General features: G+C 46.0%; 2 protein-coding genes across 4 annotated transcripts in view; one reads left to right on the top strand and one right to left on the bottom strand.

Annotated features, from left to right (window-relative positions):
- Positions 1 to 4,335, bottom strand: part of MSH3 (mutS homolog 3) — an 86,490-nt gene extending 82,155 nt beyond the window's left edge. For 2 of the 3 annotated variants that reach the window (XM_058827426.1, XM_058827428.1), the window contains exons 1-3: positions 4,198 to 4,335; positions 1,961 to 2,084; positions 1,120 to 1,346 (exon numbers count right to left, since the gene is read on the bottom strand). In XM_058827426.1, the coding sequence (XP_058683409.1) occupies positions 1,120 to 1,346; positions 1,961 to 2,084; positions 4,198 to 4,317 (471 nt within the window). In that variant the 5' untranslated portion in view covers positions 4,318 to 4,335. The remainder of the gene's footprint in view (positions 1 to 1,119; positions 1,347 to 1,960; positions 2,085 to 4,197) is intronic. The other variant, XM_058827427.1, reaches the window with a different exon arrangement.
- Positions 4,336 to 4,370: 35 nt separating this feature from the next.
- On the top strand, positions 4,371 to 18,388 carry DHFR (dihydrofolate reductase). The gene is made up of 6 exons (XM_058827869.1): positions 4,371 to 4,500; positions 4,928 to 4,977; positions 6,409 to 6,514; positions 7,468 to 7,594; positions 14,226 to 14,341; positions 16,042 to 18,388. Exons 1-6 carry the CDS (start codon positions 4,415 to 4,417, stop codon positions 16,127 to 16,129), a joined length of 573 nt encoding a protein of 190 aa, XP_058683852.1. The 5' UTR covers positions 4,371 to 4,414; the 3' UTR covers positions 16,130 to 18,388.
- Positions 18,389 to 20,022: the final 1,634 nt, after the last annotated feature.

Raw genomic sequence — 20,022 nt, 5'->3', positions numbered from 1 at the left:
CAAGGTCTGTGCCAGCCAAACAGGATGACCTTGTCTCATTTTACAGGAAATTGTAGTGGCAAAGCATGTGAAACAAGGGCACAAAACAAGGCAAAAAGGAGCAAAAATAAACACAAAAGCTGACTCGTTGAGATGGTTGTACGTTAGCAGCTGGAGGAAGGTTACTGAGTAAAAAGCAAGACACAAACAGCAAAAAGGACCTCTTCCAAGGAAGGTAGGCCAGACCTGGAATCAGTTTTCTGGGCTCTCCCCACACATCTTCATAACCTCAATCGCCCACCACAACAGAATTCTCTTGCCACGAGCGGCTCACTTCAGCATTTGGACCCCACATTCACACAAAGCAGACACCCCCAGCTGAAGGCCACAGCCCTCAGACAGGGAAGGTTAAAATCAGCTGCACAGCTTTGGATACAAGCTCCTTCCCTCGGAAAGCCAGACACAGAACTCCATTAAAGAGCAGCTACCACAGAAAGCCATGAGGACGTGAAATTGAGCAGGCTGACCCCCACACCCCCATTAGTTAACAGTAACTAATGTTAACTAGACCCGTAAGTAAAGGGGAAACAAAATACTGTGACTCCACTCAAGTCTCTTGACTTGCACCATACATACCATAATGTCAATTCTTCCTGTGAGCTACCCCTATCTTCTGCAGATAAAAAAGCAGTGATACCTTTACTAGTTAGATTTACCAGCAACTAGATTAATCCACATCTCAGTGATAACCCTACACAGAATTTTTGCGAAGAAAGCCTGCTAGAAGTTTGAAAGCCCCCATGAAAACTGGTGGGACTGAAAGCACACTGAAATGAAAGCAAAGTGCCACTCTGAACATGTGTTATTAGGGAGTTACAGCTTCCCTCACACGCACAGGTGGCACCAATAGGGTTTCTGTTCCCTTGTGGTGCTGCTGCTCACTGGTATCACTGAGGAGCCAGAACAGCCACTCTGCTCACCCTGCAAAGAGCTTCAGGAAAACATCTGTACATGAGCACAGGTCTGTGGGGCTCTGCTGCCCCATTCCATGTCACAAAAGGAAGCTTGTGCCAAAGCCTGCTGGTTTAACTCAAAACAAGCAACCTGCACACACCACAGGGCCAGCAGAGCTCTGCGTACCTTCTGTGCCACCTTTGGGCTGGTGTCCCGAGATGGAAGATTGGTGTTCCTCAATTCTGAGCTCCTCCCAGTAACACTGGGACATTTTTCCAAACTCAGAGATCCTTTCTCCTGAAAGCCATCCTCCCGGACTCTGGTACACTGCTGGTTTGAATCACTGCAGAACTCTTTCAGCCTGTCCAGAGTTTGCAAACAGATACGGGACTTCTCACACTTCTGAGAGTCTTCTTTGATGAAAATTCAAAACAAAAACATATTAGCAACTTATTTTCTAAAAGAGAATGTCTATTAGAGGAACATCAGTGAGCACAGAACATAAGCATTTTGCTCCATGTCCCTCTCCCCTGTGTTCCCTCTCCTCTCCCACCGCAGTTTTCTGCCAGCCTGACAGAATTGTGCATTTAAGCAGCTTGGTTAACTTCCCTGGGAAACCAATATTCCTCACTTGTCTGCTTCTTTCTATGTGGGAAGAGATGCTTCATTATTTTTTGGACTGAAAATACAGAGCCATAAAGTTAGCTAAGAATACTGGGAACCAAGCAGATTTACTTTCAGTACATTCTTTTAAGCAGGCAATATTGCTTCTTGAGGGTGTCCAAGTGATACTTCAAAGCATCACACCAACAAATTTAATACCGTTCCCACTTTGAAACTTAAGAGGCTAATTCTTTCTATTGAAATGTAATGAACTTTATATTCACTGGTTTTCATACCAGCATTATTAAATTCTCTGTTCAAAGCCAAATGGAACTCAGGCATTTCCAAGGCAATGGAGCAGCCGACAATTAAAAACTTATTTACTGGCTGCCAAAGCTTAAAGGTTTGCTAACAGTCAACTCACTTTTATCCTGAGTCTTCAGTGGGTTACAGATCTCTTCCAGAGTAATTTGTCGTGCCTTGGTCTTCTTTTCACAGGGTTCATTGCTTTCAGTAGATGAGCTCCTTTTAGTGCCAAATTCAGAAGCCTGAAACGTAAATTAAACTAATAAGTTCAGTTACCTTTTCTGTTTCCTGTCCTCTGAAAGAGAATAATGCAACCAACAACTTCACAGGAAATTAATGCAAAATAATCCAACCTCCCATCCCTGGTATTGTTCAAGGCTGGGCTGGGAGAGCTTGGGGCATCCTGCTCCTTAGATGTCTTTTGAAACATGCAGTTAGAACACTATGTAAACAGGAAATTCATCCATTTTACTGTTTCATCACTGAACTTTTGCAAGAAGCTTGACTAAATACGAAGAAGTAACTTGTAGGTCCAACAAAACATAAACACTTTGCACAGAAGCACACCACAGGTGCTTGCAGCAGCTTGCATCCACACTTCATATTGTAACCTCAGATGGCTTAACCATAGAATTTCAATTTCCTTAGAACTAAGCAGGAACTCCAGCCTCACCAACTAAACCCAAAACCTCCACATAAGTACATGAGTAGCAGTTTTCAAGCCCACTGTTAAATACCACCAAATTAACACTAATTAGGAAGCTTTTCCTACAAGGGCAGAAAGCTGTAATAACGCCTTTCAAAATATATTTGGACCAAAGGCAACCAAAATAGCTGACTTGAGTCAGAGGTAAAAAAAGCAAACACCGTGCCAGGGCCAGAAGAGGCTGGAAACAGTAACTACAGGGAGACTGGAAAACACAAAGTCAGAATGAAATCCAGCTGCTGAGACACAGCCACTTTTTCCCAGGGGTGCAAAGGGAGGATGTGCATCACTGCAGGCTCTTTTGGCCTTGCACCTACCAGCACTCAGACCTCAAGACACCTGAGCTCCAGCACCATGCATGCCAGAGCTGCCCAAAAATGGGATTCATTCCTCTGCCTGCCACAAGCCGACAGTGACACCATGCAGAGAGAGGCTGGGTGTTCCATCAGTGCTGGGCAGGCCGGCTGCTGGGGCTGTTCCAGCACACCCCACTGCCCTTTCCCTGCGCTTGTTTCCATTCTTTACAGGCAGCCAGAGCCGCTCCTCGGCCAGGAGGGGTTAAATTGCCGTGGGGCTCTGTGCCCCCAGCCCGGCTCTGCAGCTGCTCCGGGCCAGGGGCTGTCGGAGCCGCAGGGTGATTTGGGGCTGTCCCCAAAAGCGGGGTTCAGCTGTGCACCCTGAGCATCCTGGCAAGAGTGCAAGGCGTGCATGGACACACACCCACAGCTGGATTTACATCCTTAAAATTAGTTAACTCCTTGACTACGGGATGCTGCTGCTGCCTGTCCCACTGATCAGGTCTCACCTCCTGCTGATCAGGCTTCAAAGTACACAAAGATCACATCTCAGAGAACATCCTGGCTCATGATAACCTTAACATATTCCACATTCTGCAAACCTAGAAGGCACAGGGGTTCAACACTGGACAGTGTTATTGGAAGTGATATTGGAAGCCCCAACAACATGGACCAACGTGCTGCCCTTGACCAACCCGCTGCCAAGCTCCAGCTCCTCCGAAACAGACATAACCTGTGTTACAGAATCTCTGAATTATTAGGTTTGGAAGGTTCCTGTGGAGCTCCCTCAGCCCAGGCCGTGCCCAGCTGGGGCTGCCATGGCTCCACACAGGGACACTCCAGGCCCTCCCTGGGCAGCTCTTCCAGGCCTCTGCCCCTCCATGGACACAAGTTCTTCCTCCTGCCGGGCTGCCGCTCGCTGGGGTTTATTTTATTATGGGCAGCGCCCAGCAGAGCCCGGCCCCATCCTCTGGCAGCCCTTGGAGATGTTGGTGTGGATCCACGGGATCCCCTCTGGGCCTTCCCTTCTCCGGCCTGGCCGGGCCCGGCTCCCGCAGCCTCTGGAGCTGCTGCAGAGCCCAAATGCTGTGTGCGGCCTCCCCTGGGCCCTGTGCGGCAGCTCCGTGTCCTTCCTGCCGGGTTGTCCCCGAGCTCCCGGGTACCAGGGCCCTGCGTCTCACAGGTGCCACAGCCGGCACCGCGCACCGGGCTGCGGCGGCCCCGGGACCGCGTCCTGCAGTGTCTGCACGCCGGACAGGGACACCGGGAGGGACACCGGGATGGACACGAGGATGGACACGAGGATGGACACCTGGATAGCGGGCCTTGCCCGCCCCGCCCCGCCCCGCGCACCGTGTTGCGGGGGCCGCGCTCGCCGCCGCTCGCCGCCGCCCCGAAGAACCTGCTCAGCACCGGCTGCCGCGCGGCGCCGCCGCCCCGCCGGCCCCGCGGCATGGCCGGGCCCCGCGGCATGGCCGGGCCCCGCGCCGCGGCACCGCCTCCCGCCGGATGCGCCCGCTCGGCCCGCCCCGGCACGGCCCCAGCGCGGCGCGGGGGGCGCGGAGCGGCCATGGCGCGCTCGCTCAACTCCATCGTGGCCGTCAGCCAGAACATGGGCATCGGCAAGGACGGGCGGCTGCCCTGGCCGCCGCTCAGGTACCGCGGCCTGCCGCCGCCGCGCCCCGCGCCCGCACTACAGCCCCCAGCGTGCCCCGCGCCGTGCGGCAGCAGGAGAGCGCGGCGGAGCCGCGCGGGGCGCGCTGGGAGCTGCAGTGCTCGAGGGGATGCTTTGTGAGGCGGGAAAGCGGCGGGAGCGGGGATGTGGGGTTGTTTTTTGGGTGGGTTCTCCCTCGTGCCGTGGCCGCAGGTGGCCTCGGGCAAGCACAGCTGAGGGGACAAAGGTCCCACCTCGGCCATGGCACCGGCCCAGCCCCCTCCAACCGCCTCCCCGCCACGCTCTGGCGACACTCCCATCATGAGTGGGGTTTTTTGTGGAAATTAGAGAACTTGCAAAAAAAAAAAATAGGAATTAGAGAATTTATTCTTAAGGCAGGTTGTAACGCAGTTCGTGCTTCCCCGGCAGGAATGAGTACAAGTACTTCCAGAGAATGACGAGCACGTCCCGTGTGGAAGGTAACGTGAGGCGCCGCACTCCCAAAACTCGGGATTCTGCATTTCCCTGCCTGCCCTCACAAGTCTCACCTGTATTCCAGCCCTTGGTAATCGCTCAGGTTAGATGAGGAAAGTAGACGAATCAGGTATTTCAGAGGAGATGCAGGAAACAAACTCTTAGGAAACAATTGTCAAGTCCTTCTTTCACCAGAAGAATAGAAAACTTCCAAAGTTTACATAACAAGCCTTTACACGAAACTCCAAGTTAACATGGGGAGGTTTTCACAAGCTGCCTAATTAGCAGAGGTAGTTTGGGTTTTTCAGTCTGCATTAGCTTATCTACCTTGTTTGCTGTAGCTCAGCCGTGACCATTCCATCCACCCCTCTGACCCTTGTGACAGTAATTTTGCTGAGTTTTCTGAGTGCTGAGTCAAATCCACGCACCAGAAAATCCAGACGATGCTGATAGCATAGAGCAGAAATACTGCAGTTATTTGTCAACTCGGCCACTTTTTCATGGTTTGCATATGGTTTTTTTGTGCTGTTAAAACTCACTTGTTTGGTAAAAACTCACTTCTGGTCAGCCAGATGCATTCCTTTGTTTTGATAAGGTGCCTTAATTTCCTGCCTTGAATGTCTGTTTTGGTTAGGTGACTTACTCAGTTTTCTGATTTGAATATCTGTTCCATAATCCACAAGGAATGTCTAATCTCATTTTGAAGCCGCTCTAAGTGAAAGACTTTGCATGTGTTTTGGAGACCTGATCCAGCCCTTGGCAACCCTGTATGTATAAAAAAAGGACAGAACACAATTGACAGTTGTAAGTCTTTTTAGATGTCTGCAGGTTGCATCTTACCTGGCACAAATAACCTGTGATCAAGAAAAAAGATGTTTGAAATATAATTACAAAGAAACATTTTGCTCTACCCTGCCCGCAGATCCTTTGATAAGCTGTGATCTTGGATGCTGGGCAGGTGAAGTGCTCCATAACCAGACTTCTTAATGGATTATGCTGCCATAAATCTTCACACCAGGGATGTCACCTTTGCCTCTGTTGTGTCCCAGCCTGGAAACAACATGGAAAGAGTGACCATGTTGGCATTGTGGTTTTTTTTCTCTGATAATTCCTTTTTCTCATAAGGAGAAACATTCCTTTCCTTAGCAAATTTACATATGAAAGGTAATCAGGTTATGAATGCTTGGGCTTGGTCAGAAATTATATGTGTGTGTGAAGGTTGGAGTGTGATTGAGCTCCTGTAGCACTTCAGTTTTAGATTTAATTTGACTGCTTCTTCTCCTAGAAATTATTGTGGGTTTATAAATCTGTGTGTGACTCATTTGAGAGCTGAGGCCTGAGCTCCTGTGTTTGCTAGCTGCTGGAGGGGGGTTTGGAAGGGCAGGGGAGGTCCACCAGTGTCTCTAAACATTTCAAATCAATTCTCTCCTGCTCAGGTAAACAGAATGCAGTGATAATGGGTAAAAAAACGTGGTTCTCCATTCCTGAGAAGAACCGTCCTTTAAAAGACAGAATTAATATTGTGCTCAGCAGGGAGCTCAAGTAAGTATGATAAATAAGGGCCCTGTGAAACAAATAAAAACCTGCACCAAAAAATGTCTGCAGTGTTACAACATACAGTTGTTCCAAATGTAGCATTTTTGCTATCTTGTTAGAAAGCATCTCTGCTGTTGGTTCTGAGTGTTGTAACTACTTTACTCTTAATTTTGTTTTTTTTTTTTTAATTCATTCACAGGGTAATTGTCATTACTTTGCATCATGAGTAGTACTTCTAGCCCTACTCACAAACCATTTGACAGTTTTCAATAGTGCTTCTGACTCATGTATTTAACTGTATTTCTCTAGTTCCAGCTTAGATTGGTAGCCCTTAATCCGTTTTTTGAAGTTTATTTTCATTAGGATTCGTGGATGAGCTGTCCTTTTTCAGAACTCTCTTCTTGAATGCATCACCCACAGTCAGACAAATATTTTTAAATACAAATGTCCACTTGTAGTGCTTTATTGCTTTGGAGGATGTTGGTGGATTTGCAGGTGAATATGTGGGTGGACAGGGACTAGTGGCTTTTCAACTAGTTTTATTGAATGAAATATTAAAATTCTGGAATTCAAGTAAAAATCTACATTTAATTTCTTGATTATCTGTATTTGATGATCTATGTTTAATTTAGAGATTGTGTATTTATCTTATAGATACGTAAATTTCCCAGTCACACTTTTTCAAAACCATGTTGTGAAATTCCAGATTTTTAATTTATAATGCCTCCTAAATTGTGGTTAAGATGTGATTTGCTGAACAATCCTACAGTCAGATGAGACTTCTAACATAATTTGGCAATAACAGGCACTTGACAATAATTAACTGACGTGAGGCATGTAGTTATTTGTTAATTCAACAAAGTACATTTTGTGTCTAGTTTGTGCTGATGATCTTGATGAATTTTATTTATTTGGTAATAGAACTTTTTAATTTGATAATAGAACTTTGCTTTTTCTAGGGAAACCCCGAAAGGAGCACATTATCTTTCGAAAAGTCTGGATGATGCTTTAGCTCTTTTGGATTCACCAGAGTTAAAAAGTAAAGTAGACATGGTTTGGATCGTGGGAGGCACTTCAGTGTACAAGGTACATTTAGCCTCCTCCTAAATCACTCATTTTCCGTGATGGGATGAGGATGAAGTTCCTATTACTGCTGCTTTAGGAGGTGCTTTTCCTCCACATTGCCAGCAAACTGCAGTGATTGCGACAGAGAGTAGGATCTCAACTCTCAGGTTGAGAACACCCGTCCAGAAACTGAACATTGCTCTTGCCAACAGGCCAGTGTCACACTGTTGCTGTGCTTTTGAGAGCTGTTCATAAATACCTAAATTGCTTGGTCCTCAGAGAAAGCCCATATTGTTATGTTTATTTTACTAAGCCCATGTCGTTATGTTTATTTTACCGAGATTGCTGACTGACCCTGCAAAGCATGTGAAAAGAAAAAAAAGGAAAAATGCTCCAGCGTTTTTAGTCAGAGTATGACACTTTATACATGTAAATGGGGGAGAAAATAGGATTTAGAGAGAGCTGACAGGTCATGATGTCAGCAATAACAGGAGATAATCATGCAACAAAAGGTCGCACTAACTCTGCTTTCCCATCCAGCAGTGCTCCTACTGCTCCCACTCCCTAGGTCAAGAATTGTAAAGCAAATTCTTTTTAACAATAGAAGAAACAGTGCTGCTGTCCTTTAGTCATTGCAAGCATGCTGGGAGATACACTCCAGTTGTTGTTCTGATGTGTGATGACGGTGCCATAACGCACCTGTGGGAAATTAGGGCAGATACTGTGCCCTTTGTGCAGGGTAGGAAAATGCGTTCTTCTGGTACTTGTTGCCTTTACTCTTCGTGCTTTTCATGAACCTCTTCTCTGGGTCTGAGGAAATGCATCTTTTACAGTAGAAACAGAGAAAGAGAGATTGCTAAGGTTGTCAGAAGATGAGGTGCGTATGTAATAACCACATTCCTTGTGGTGAAGTCCACCATATATTCGATGTGCAAATGCATTCAGCCTCTAATCAGATACCATCCTACAGAGGAAATGTCCTTGGCTGTCAGCCACGACGGTGCCTGTGCCATGCAGAGGGTTTCTGGAGAGGGCTTCTCCAGAAGCTCCGAGGGGCAGGGCTGCCCAGCAGGAGCCAGAGCCAGCTGTGAGCAGCAGTGTTTGCCCCTTCCCTGCCACAGCCATGGGCTCAGCTGTAAAGAGTTATTGCTTCTGCTGCTTCTTCCAAGAGCATCTGTCTTGGAGGCTTTTATTTTAACTATTTTTACAGCATCTGGCTGATATTTGGAAGAAAATAATGCCTTTTCTTAGACCATTACTCACCAATACGCACAATATAAATTGGCAGTTTTGATCAAGAATAAATTGGAATGTACTATTCGTGCTGATCAGTACAAGGGAATGTTTAAAGTAATAGGAGACCTGGTTACCCAGGACTTGGAAAAGCATTGAGAGAGATGGGAATGTCCAGTGTGGAGAAGAGAAGGCTCCAGGGAGAGCTCAGAGCCCCTTCCAGGGCCTGAAGGGGCTCCAGGAGAGCTGGAGAGGAACTGCGGACAAGGCCTGGAGGGCCAGGAGCCAGGGAATGCCTGCCAGTGGCAAAGGGCAGGGCTGGATGGGGTCTTGGGCAGGAATTGTTCCCTGGCAGGGTGGGCAGGCCCTGGCACAGGGTGCCCAGAGCAGCTGGGGCTGCCCCTGGATCCCTGGCAGTGCCCAAGGCCAGGTTGGAGCAACCTGGGACAGAGGAAGGTGTCCCTGCCCATGGAACAGGATGAGCTTTTTCTGTCCAACCCAAATCCTTTCGTGGTTCTAAAATTTCAGCTGTTCCCTGCCTTTCAAGCATCTGCTCAAGACATTTCAAAGGAAAGTTTAATTACATTAGGGAGAAATCTAACAGAATCTAACAGATTCCTGCACTCAAGCTACCTTTGTGATGTTAATTGAAAGGGTTTTATGGGGACCATACATGTCTACCAAAACTGCAAGCAATATTTTTAGTGTCTGTATTAAGGTAGCATGAAGGATTTTACAGGAATATTTCCATTATATCATGTAGAAATGTGTAGGAAGTAAAATAGTAATTGGTAATTGAAGTGAATAATTTTATTCAGTATTTTAGTTATTTGGTTTTAAAGCATTACTTTGATCTCACTAGTTTGCATGGCTCAAAGGTTGAGAACTGATTTTGTGCATTAATACAGGTCTGTGCATGTCTGTAGAAAGGCCTACCCCATTTTGATTATTCAGGCTGTTACAGCCTGAAAACCAAGTCAGTTTATACTTTCTGCTGTCAAACAGAGAGGATGTTCACGTGAGAGTGTCTTGCTGCCCTTCTGCATCAAGGGAAGCACTTGCAGGTTCCCAGTGGGGTCTGCCTCCAGCTTCTCTGTTATGGTTTTCTGTCTGACCCTGTCATCCTGTGGGCAAGGAACATGGTCTGTGCAGGGTTATTGTTCTGTGGGTTGCCAGCTCCTTGAGGCACAGTGGTTTTCCATTGGGATTGCTGCAAAGTGGAAGCACCCTGGGGTGCTCTGACAGCCTGTCAGGGGCTGCTGTGGCTGCCAGAGAAGGAGGAAGGTGTGGGGATTCTCAGGACAGCACTGCAGCTGCTCTGCCCAGGTTGGTCTGTGGTCCTGGGCAGTGAGCTCAGTCTGGTGACATTCCACTGGAGTGGGATTCTGGGAGTAGGAAGCAGACACAGAATGTACTGGATGTGAGGGTGCTCAGCTGAGGGCATCTGTCAGAAGCTGCAGCAGCAGCTTTGCCGTTGCCAGATGCCTCCAAGGTCCACATTGTTATTTGAGACAGTGGTTTGTCCTGTGGAGCCTTTTAACACAGCTCCTAACCTTAGCACCATCAGATCACTTAATAGTTTGGTTTGGGGAGGTCCACCCTGATCAGGGCTGTTGTCACTAAGCTCTGGGAACAGTCCTGCAAGCCTGTTTCTATAAGATGGTGTTAACAGGGAGTGTGCCATGACCTTCCAGGCCTTTGCTGGTTTTTGTTTCCCACACCCCTGGTGGGTGCCCTGGGCTATTCAGGATGTCTGAGCACTGTCCTGCTGTGCCTTTTGCTTGTCCCAGGGCCATGCTGGAGCACCAGCCAGACTTGCTGTCACCCAGGGAGCTGGGCCAAGCTGCAGTGCCCTGTCCAGCCTTTATGAGCAAGGTACTACAGCATGGGCTCCAGGATGGCATTTTGGCACAGGATGCTGCCTGCCAGGAGTGGGATGGAGGCAGAGGATTGCTGCTGTTCACATCCTTTTCCTCCTCAGACTGCAGGAGAGGGAGACCCAAATCTGTGAGCATTTATAAGGACACAGAGCATCCCTCTGTTGGTTATGGCCATCTCTCCCACTGCCCCTTGGATCTCAAGGACACAGTTCTCTCCAGGGGGTGAGAGGATTGGCATCAGCTGCCTCAGGACCTCTGTGAGCTGTGGTGGCCATCCAAGTCCCCGTGTAGGTCACACTGACGCTGGGCTCACGCACTCTGGGAAACTGTGACCTGACCTCTGCAACAGGGAAAGGGAGGAGCAGTGGGTGGGGTGTTGGTATTGGCAAATGGGAGCAGGAAAGATTGAAAAGAGCTCCATCAGTTCAGTGAGGGTTCAGAAAAACACGTGTGGGTGTCATCATCTTGAATGTGACTGGACACTGATCCCCTCATCAGGTTTATTACCTCCTAAGGTAGCCACAGAGCAGTAGTGATGCCCCCAGGGAAGCTTTTGGACTTCTGACAGCACAGGTTAATTTGATTGGATCTTAGTGCAGTGCCATCTGGATCCCCTGAGCACTGTTGTGGATCTCCTGAGTTCCAGAAGGAGCTGGGGTTGCTGTTGGGATGAGGAAGGAGGAGCCTGGCAGTGTTCAGCACGTTACAACAATTACAAAGCTGTTACACATGATGGCAGGCACTGTGTGATTCTGTGTGACCACTTCACCTTTTGAGGGCTGTCTGCTGGCTTGTGAGTGTTTCTTGTGTGCTGGGGCTTGTGGTGCTGGCTCACTCATTGGCTCTGGCCCTGGGGACCCTCGTGGCTGTTGGAGCTCATCAGATGTCCTGGAGCAGTTTCTGGCTCAGTTTCATACCCAAGAAATTTCATTCATGGGTATCAAACCTGCTCCCACATACAACTCAAGCATGCTGGGTGAGGACAGTTGGAAGGTCCATTAACAGTCAGACTCAATGGTCTTGGAAGTGTTTTCCAACCTTAGAGATTCTACAATTCTGTGATCTCAAAACCAGGTTTCTATTCCAAGTGAAGACACAGCTGCACCTGTGTGAAGGTGCTGTCTCTTGAGAGGTTCAGGTCTTGGCCTTAACTTTGAAAAATTTCTCTCTGGACATCTTAGGGGGGGGTTAGAGGCCCACAGAATGGTTTAGACTGGAAGGGACTTAAAGGCTCAAGTCATTCCAAGCCTCTTGTCATGGACTGGGAGGCCTTCCACTGGACCAGGTTACTCTGAGTCCACTCTGTATAAATTGTATCAGTCTCTTTTAACTACGTTTAAACTGTGTGGTCAAAAACAACATTGAGGTTTTACTAGGAATAGGATTTGTGAGTCCATCACATCCTTAAATAGGGTGTTAAAAAACCAAACAAAACCAACAACAACAAAAACACACACATACAAATCCACTAAAATCATCAGACCCAGGTGTCAACTTCTTTATATGTATTATATGGTTTTATGATGTGTAGAGTGAGTATGTCAGCATCCCACCAGCTCAGCTCTGTGCCTCCTCCAATTTCTTTTCAGTTCCAAAAAAATGGTGAAACCAATGGTGTGGGCTGGATGGGCAAGACTGACTTGAATATCAATGAGAACCTACTTTATTGCTAGTGGAAATGACAGCATTATGACGAAACTTCTTTGCCACCCTGCCATGTCCTCAGCAGTATTTCACTGGTGCAATGTCAGACAGAGTCCAGGCATTGCTGAATGGAGCTCCTTTGGGGGCTCCACCTGTGGAAGTTTCCATGTTTGATACCAAATTTCCTTCTCTGAAGTTTTCCAACATTGCCTTGGGAGAGCAGGAGGCACCAGATGTTCCCAAGGGAGCAGGAACTGGACCCCATGGGCAGTAGTTGGAGGGCAGGGGCCCGGCCTGGTGGGACAGGTCCATTATGGCCCCATGACCATAACCAGGTCAGGCACGGCCTGGGGGTGACGAGGCAGGGCTGTGGGCACAGGCTGATTTAACTCTGCCTGAATCCCAAAGCAGAGGAAGGTTGCCCTGAACAGAAAAGAGCAAGTGAAATGGAAAAGCATGTTGGTCACTGCCAGGCACTGGGCACTCCCAGCTGCTGAGGAGGAATGTGAGGCTGAAACCTGCCTGAACCTTTTTCTCTTCCCCAAGCTCTTTTCTGTTTGCTGTTTACTGGTCATGGGCCACCTACACACACAGGCCTCCAGAGCTGCTCTGACAAACTGAGGGAGCATTTGTGCTTCTTTTATGAATGTGGGGACAGTGACACAGCTGGTTGGTTCGTTCAGCTAATGAAACTATTTCCCTAGAACAGAGGTCACCATCTGGTCTCCCTGGGGTTAAATTCAACTTTCTCTGCAACACCTGTGGTCACTCCCTCCCTGTGCTCTTCTCTGGCCTATTGGGGTGGTACAGAGTTCTTGACAAAGCTGAATTCCAAAGTGTCTCTGTTTTACAGAACACATGTTTTGATTTTTGAAGCATTTTATTCTGTCATTTTGCAGGTGTGACTCTTCTTATCTCCCTGTCCTTAAACAAAGAAAAATACTAGTATTTGTGTACAAACTGGATGGACACCAGTTCAGTGCTGTTCGATGCTTGTGTGCTGTTACTTACCCCTGTCATTTTTAACTGTTCTCTAGTAGAGCAGCTTTTCCACAAATTAGCCTCTCAGCAGTGGTTAATTAATTTTATTGGATTCCATTTGTTATTGCTTGGTTCCTGTGCTTGTTCAAGTAGTACGTAATAGCCTTTTGCATGGTGAGTCATCTTCCACAAAGAGCATTGCTCGTTGCCAGTTTAAGCAGGAGAGAGGAACAGCTAAAGCTTTTCAAAAATGTATTGTAACCAACCCTAGTGTAGCTTTTCATGGGTTATTTTAATGCCTGCAAAGTCTGGAAGAGTTGTCTTTTTTTGATCTCAAGACAAAATGTATATTCCTAAATATTCCTAACTCCTGAATTTATTAGTGAAAAACTCACCTAACAAACATTACCTTACAGTATTTTCATCCAAGGAGCTTGGAAATGTAAAATCTTTCAGCACATGTTACCAATTTGCCACAATCCAGAGCTCCAACTTTGCAGTTAAACTAAGGTGTAGATTGATATCTGGAATTCCAAAAAATACAGCACAAATCCCTAGCAGTGATATTAAGAATCAGAACAAATTACCTTGAAGTGTGGGCATCTCTCACCACTCAAACCTTCCTGTCTCCCAAAGAGGTGTGATTCAGAAATTGCTTGTTGCTACCAGGCCCACTGTTCCTTTCTTCTCACAGGGCTATTCAAATTTTGTTCTTAACTTCTGTCAGATACCCCAGGCTCTGAGAATAGGTATTGCTGCCACTTACCAGGTGGAGCTGACACAGGGTGAAATTATCCCTTTAGAAACTGCTCTTCAGCAGAGTCTAAAAGAGGAGATTCAGAGTGTAATTTCCATGGCTTTGCTAAAAGCCTGTGATACATACAATTGTGACTGAGTTTGTGTTGTTTCTAAAGGCAGCAATGGAGAAGCCAATTCATCATCGATTGTTTGTGACAAGAATCTTGAAAGAATTTGAAAGTGACACATTTTTTCCAGAAATTGACCATAAAGTCTACAAGCTTCTAGCAGAGTAAGTACCAAAATGTGTATCAGGCTTGTCTTCAGAATAATCTGATTTGAATGTTTTAACAGTTCTATGGAGGCCGTGATGGTTTGAATTTGAGGTGAAATTTTCCCCAGAGTCACGCTTTACTTACAGCCTGGAATGGCACCACGCTCTGCACGGGTTTTCTTGGAACTTGGTGTGTTCCTCAACTTTCCTATGACCTCCACAGTAAAGAATTGTCAGTGTCAGTTTTCTTCAAAAGTAGGTTTTCCTTATAGTTTCCTGGTTTAGAATTACTCAAATATTTACTAAACTTTGTAACTCTCAGCATGGTGTTAGTAAATAGTATTTGGCCTCTGAATGTCTTTGATAAATTGCCAGGGACAAATTAAATGGATTTGACTGGAGAGGCTTGAGCTTTATAGATTTCTAAGGTTATTCCTTCCCATTGAGAAAATTACTTCTTCCTAACAAATGTAGTAGGAGAAGGTGTACAAAAAGTTACGGTTTCTGTCATTCACTGTGGTTTCTTCTGTATTATCCTTCTCATATTCCAGTTGTGCTTTTATGTCCTGTCCAACAAGATTACATCCCACAGGCAGTAAGGAGGCAGCAGAAATTCAGACACCTGCCTCAAGAACTGTTGGAAGATCTTCGACAGAATCTAGAATCTTTGATAGAATCAGGCTTTGAGAATCCTCTACAATTCCATTTCTCACAAAGAACCAGGGAGGACTGGACCTGTTGCTCTTCCTGCTGCTCCTGTTTTGGCTCTCAGCTGGTTGCAGACCAGCAATGGAAGAAATAGAAAGTCTGAGTAGTGGAACTCTCCTCAGGGGACACAGGAATGGATTAGCACAGCTCTGGGGGAGGATAGGCAGGGGCAGGGAAGAGGGATGCGGGACAGACGAGGTGGGTGGGGAGGATGAGTCACCCTCTCCAACTCCAATATATTCTGAACTACTCTGTGCTCATTTGAGTGTCCTGAGATCTGACCCAAAGCTCCCTCTCTCTCTCGGCTGTTCCTAGCTATACGTTGTTTTTGGCCAATGTACTAAATTGAACATTGGTGTTAGAACATGATTTTGTAAAATAACAGGTAATTTCCTCACTGAAGTGGAAACCTGACGATGCCAAACCTTACCAAATAAATTTAAAATGTATCTCTCCCTCAAAGTCCGTATTACTCATACAAAATCCTTGTTCTTTCACGGGAAGATGAAAAGATTTTTGAAAGCGTCTATTAATAAGAAGTGGTTTAGAAAACCTGGAATATAGAAGAACCCTTTCTATGGTAGCAGTCACCTGCTTTAGTAATCTCTTGCACACTTATAAAGTCTTGTCCTTAGCATTTCCTCTAAACCAACTTAGGAAAAGCAAGATGAGAAAAAAAACAAAGCATTCCATAATCTCTTCTTCCTTGGCAGACATTTTGAATAATATATTGGAGGCTTTAATAAAAATGTTGGGTATTTCTTTATTAACCAAAGATAGGGGTGTTGTTTTGTGTCAGAGTATTCTTTCTTGATCTAAAAGATGTGCATTTAGATCATGGATAGAAGTTATTATATTTCCTAAAAAAGTACCTGTTCTAAAGACAGTGTTTTCATTTTTTTTTTTCCAAACTACTTGCTTTTCTAGTTGATTGGATAAATTACAGGTGAATCATAATGATATTCTTACCTGCTTGTTGCCTTTTGCTTTTTCTTGTCCTCTCTCCCTAGGTACCCAGGTGTCCCTGCTGATATCCAAGAAGAGAATGGGATTCAATACAAATTTGAGGTGTATGAGAAAACTGTCGTGGCACAATAAGGGAGGCATTTTGTACTTCTGTGTAAGGGCAGGTATTTTAAATCATGAAGTTTTACTGAATGTAAAGATACATTAAATTTTTGAAGAAAATCATGCCTGATGGTGAAATACCTCAGTAGTGAATGGTTCCAAAAACCACACCCCACACTTTGAAGAAGAGGGTCTGAGGAATTCCACAGCAAAGGTTGCATGAGACCTTGCAGTGATCATACAATCCATGGCGGCATCCCTGACAATTCCACAGGTAATGAAAGGCATTAGGCTATGTCAGGGCTTTTCTACTGAAACAAAGGGGTTTAGTATCTATCTCCTTGTCCAAAACCTCCGGGGCTGAGAAAGCACCAAGCCTCCCAGGTCTGATGGGATGTAAATGTTATAAATGTGTCCAAATTGTATACATTGGTAACAGCCTTTAAAATGTACCCGTGTATAGGTAAAGCCAGCCCAGCAGGAGAGGGGGAATCAGGAAGTGTCCCGTAGCAGTTGAGGGATGCACCTGTCACTCCAGGGTGGGTCCCCACAGGATCACCAGTCCTGCTGCAAAACCTGCTCCAGGGGGGCTCCTCTCCCTGCGGGTCCTGCCAGGCCCCTGCTCCAGCAGGGGCTCCCCACGGGATCACAGCCTCCTTCCTGCCTCTGCTGCTCCAGCGTGGGCTCCTCAGGGCTGCGGGTGGGACTGTGGGGCTGAGGGGAGTCTGTGCTGCACCTGCTGCGCTCCTGCCTCACCTGCGCCTGCAGGGCTCTTCTCCTCTCCCCTCCCAGCTCCTCTCGCCCCAGCTGTGGTTCTCCACAGGTGTCTCTGCACCTTATTAACTCTGTCATCCCAAAGGTGCCGCTGCTCGGCTCAGCCCTGGCCAGCAGTGGCTCTGCCCTGGAGCCCGTGGGACACGGGGGAAGCTTCCAGCAGCTTCTCACAGAAGCCACCCCTGCAGCCCCCCCTGCTCGCCAAACCTGGCCACGCAAGCCCAGCAAAATCTAGTAAAGAAGCTTTAATATTTCCCTAGGTTCACAGCTGTCTGAAAGCTTGGCTGCTCTCATAAAAAGTCACTGTGTCAGTTTGACCGCAGCCACATCAAAGTGGAAGAAAATATACATTGATTTCTTAGAAAAGTCTGTGTTCCTGCCAAGCATTATCAGTAAAGATGCAGTTCGTTTGTCATGTGAGTTTGAATAATCTATGTGACAAATATGGATTATAAGCAATATTGGAGTAGTTCTGTTTCATCTTTATTAAATATAGTTAAATACAAAAATACTAAAAATCTTAAATAAACTGGTATAATTTACAATGATGTTCCCTTAGAATATCAGCAATGAGCACCCCTTGAATTTTCCATCACACTTTCCTACAACATCTAGCTGATAAAAAACATATTTATTGCAGCACCTGTTCTGAGTTGTCTCAGTTTTCTCTGTTTCCTTTGAAACTGTAAGCACTTCCCTGTATTGATCTTCTTGTTCCGTGTACACTGATGTTGCATTGATCGATAAAAACAAGTTTATGCTTACATAATGGAGCAAGAAGTCTCCAGAGTTTTAAATTGACAGCACATTGTTGAAGGGGAGGAAAGAGACTGTTACCAGGGAGATGTCATGGGTTTTTTTTAAATACAAGTCACCGTGACCCTGGCAAGAGAATAACCTCCCCAAAGTGTTTAAAACATACCTGTTATAGGTCAGTGTTGAAAGCTCTGACACTTTGCAAAGTACTGTGTTTAGGACAACTGGCATTTATTAAAAATGGGAGAAAAGACTTCATGCAATGCTGAGGCCAACATACATTAGAAACTTTGTGCCTAAGTATAGAGATATGTCTAACTGAGGCCAGGATGTTTTGTGGCATCATTTCAGTTTCAAAGAACTTTTAACTTGGGTGCAAAACCAAGCCTGCTGAGAACATAAGTGGTTATTCTTGATTCTTTGTGGACTCACTCAGTCCTCTCCAGATTTAACTATGTCCTTTGTCAGATAGAACAACAAATTAAGTTAATTTGTGTTTCGTGGAAATGCGAACTTCTGTCTCCTACTTGAAACTTTTCAGAACATAACGCTGTTCCTTCAGTGTGGACCTCTGCCTCAAAGATGCATTTCTGTTTGGTGTGGTTTTTAGGAGAAGCACTGCATTTGGGGCACAGCACCTTTTGTTCCACAGCTTTCCAATACACAGAGCCCTGTCAAGAACTAGGAGAATGTGTTTGGTGCAGTGAAGCTGAACCCAAAATGGTGTTCACCCCATGGACAGACACCCCAACCACCACTCTTTACCCACACCAGGTTAAAGGCTTGCTGTCTCAGGATGGGTAGGCAGAAGGGAGTGAGCCTGTGTGCTCAGCAGGCACATGCAGACTATTTGCTGTCGGGTGTGTTGTGAGCGTGGTTACCTGGCCCCGCTGATGTCCCCAGGGTAAAAATAAGCCTCTTGTACTGTGGAACCTGTGTTCCAAATGCATCTTCCCCATGTTTTGTTTACTCTTGTACCTCATTGATGAATGATTCCTTGAAAAGCCATAGATTCTCATTATGTCCAGTACAGGGGAAAATGTCATGTTTTTACCCAGTTCATGCAGCTAAGTGCAATGAATAGCATCATGAGTGACAGTGTAATTACCAATCACCAAGAAAAGTCTATACAGGTATAATTTAATCCCCCTCTTTCATGCTTTCCTGAGAACAAACTGTTCCAAACAAATTAAAATATTAATTTTCAAGGATGATACTACATTTAACAAATAGCTAAAACCAGAGAGTTTGCATAAAAAAGCAAAAAACAAACACAAATGTTTTTATTGCTTGTCTATTACTCATTATCTCTTATCTAACAGTGGACAGTGATTTCCATTTGGCAGTAGAAAGCTGATGTTTTCAGTAGTGTTAAAGCCACGGTGTATTCAAGGTCAGAGCTGGGAACATTCCAACAACAAATCTCTATCGTGGACAGCAATCCATAGAAAAGAAAGGTACACTCTGAAAAATAAGTTAGCTAATTTAGCAAATAAAATACTATTAGTATTTGTACTGAAGAGCAGGGGGGAAACAGGAAGGGGAGAATGGCAATAATTATCTTATTCAGGTTATCTGGGGAGAGCAGTGGTAGCACTTGACATCTTAATGGGGAACAGACAATTGTGCTGTCTTCATCAGACAACAGCTAATTTGCTAAGGACTTAAACCTAAACCAAAAGTTATAAAAAAAAATTACTTTTAAGTAGTTAAAAAGGTACGCTAACAGAAGAAGGTAGGAGCAGGCAGAGGCAGCAGCTGACTTGCAGGGAAGGATTGTTCCTTAATCAGGACAGAAAATTAGGTGAGCAGAGGTGACAGATGAGGCGACAAAGCCTGGTTAAGTACAAAACTGGGAGATGCCTCCCTTGTTACTCAGGTGTGCATTATTTGTCTGTGCTTGCCCTGGAGGGCTGTAGGAATGAAGCCAACCAAGTTAGGGTAAGGCTGGCTGGAAAACCTGAAGAGCCAGGTCTTAAAACAGAAGACTGGAAGAGGAGAAAGAGAGCTGGGAAGAGGAAATTGATGTTTCTTAGAAGGATACATGGTCTACCGTGTTAGTTTGCCCTGTAGCTTTAATTACTAAGAGGACACTAAGAGTGCTGCAGGGTTTAGCACCTTTAAGATGCTGTGACAAAGAATGTCCTTAGTGAGGGGTTTTCAGGATTGAGGCGTTTATGTGCCTGCCTTTGTCAGCTCCAAGGAAAGCCTCCACTGGAGCTGCTGTCTGGAGGTGGCTGCTCCACACCCGGGGTCGAGAGTCCCACCCCAGAGCCCGGGGGTTGTCGCTGTGCCCGGTGCTCTTCTGCTCCCCTCGGTGCACAGCTTCTGCTTCTGGGACTTCTGCATGTGGGAAACCTGCTCTTTTCCCTGTCTTCACTTGTTTTCAGCTG

This window comes from Poecile atricapillus, chromosome Z, assembly GCF_030490865.1.
Source record: "Poecile atricapillus isolate bPoeAtr1 chromosome Z, bPoeAtr1.hap1, whole genome shotgun sequence".
Lineage (NCBI taxonomy): Eukaryota > Metazoa > Chordata > Aves > Passeriformes > Paridae > Poecile > Poecile atricapillus.
This window is presented reverse-complemented; position numbering and strand designations above follow the sequence as displayed.

What these genes read in the sequence shown, in the direction of transcription:
- DHFR (XM_058827869.1), top strand. Translation starts at nt 4,415, where the DNA reads ATGGCGCGCTCGCTCAACTCCATCGTGGCCGTCAGCCAGAACATGGGC. An exon ending in CTGCCCTGGCCGCCGCTCAG is followed by an intron (nt 4,501 to 4,927) that starts GTACCGCGGCCT and finishes CTTCCCCGGCAG; the next exon opens with GAATGAGTACAAGTACTTCC. An exon ending in GAGCACGTCCCGTGTGGAAG is followed by an intron (nt 4,978 to 6,408) that starts GTAACGTGAGGC and finishes TCTCCTGCTCAG; the next exon opens with GTAAACAGAATGCAGTGATA.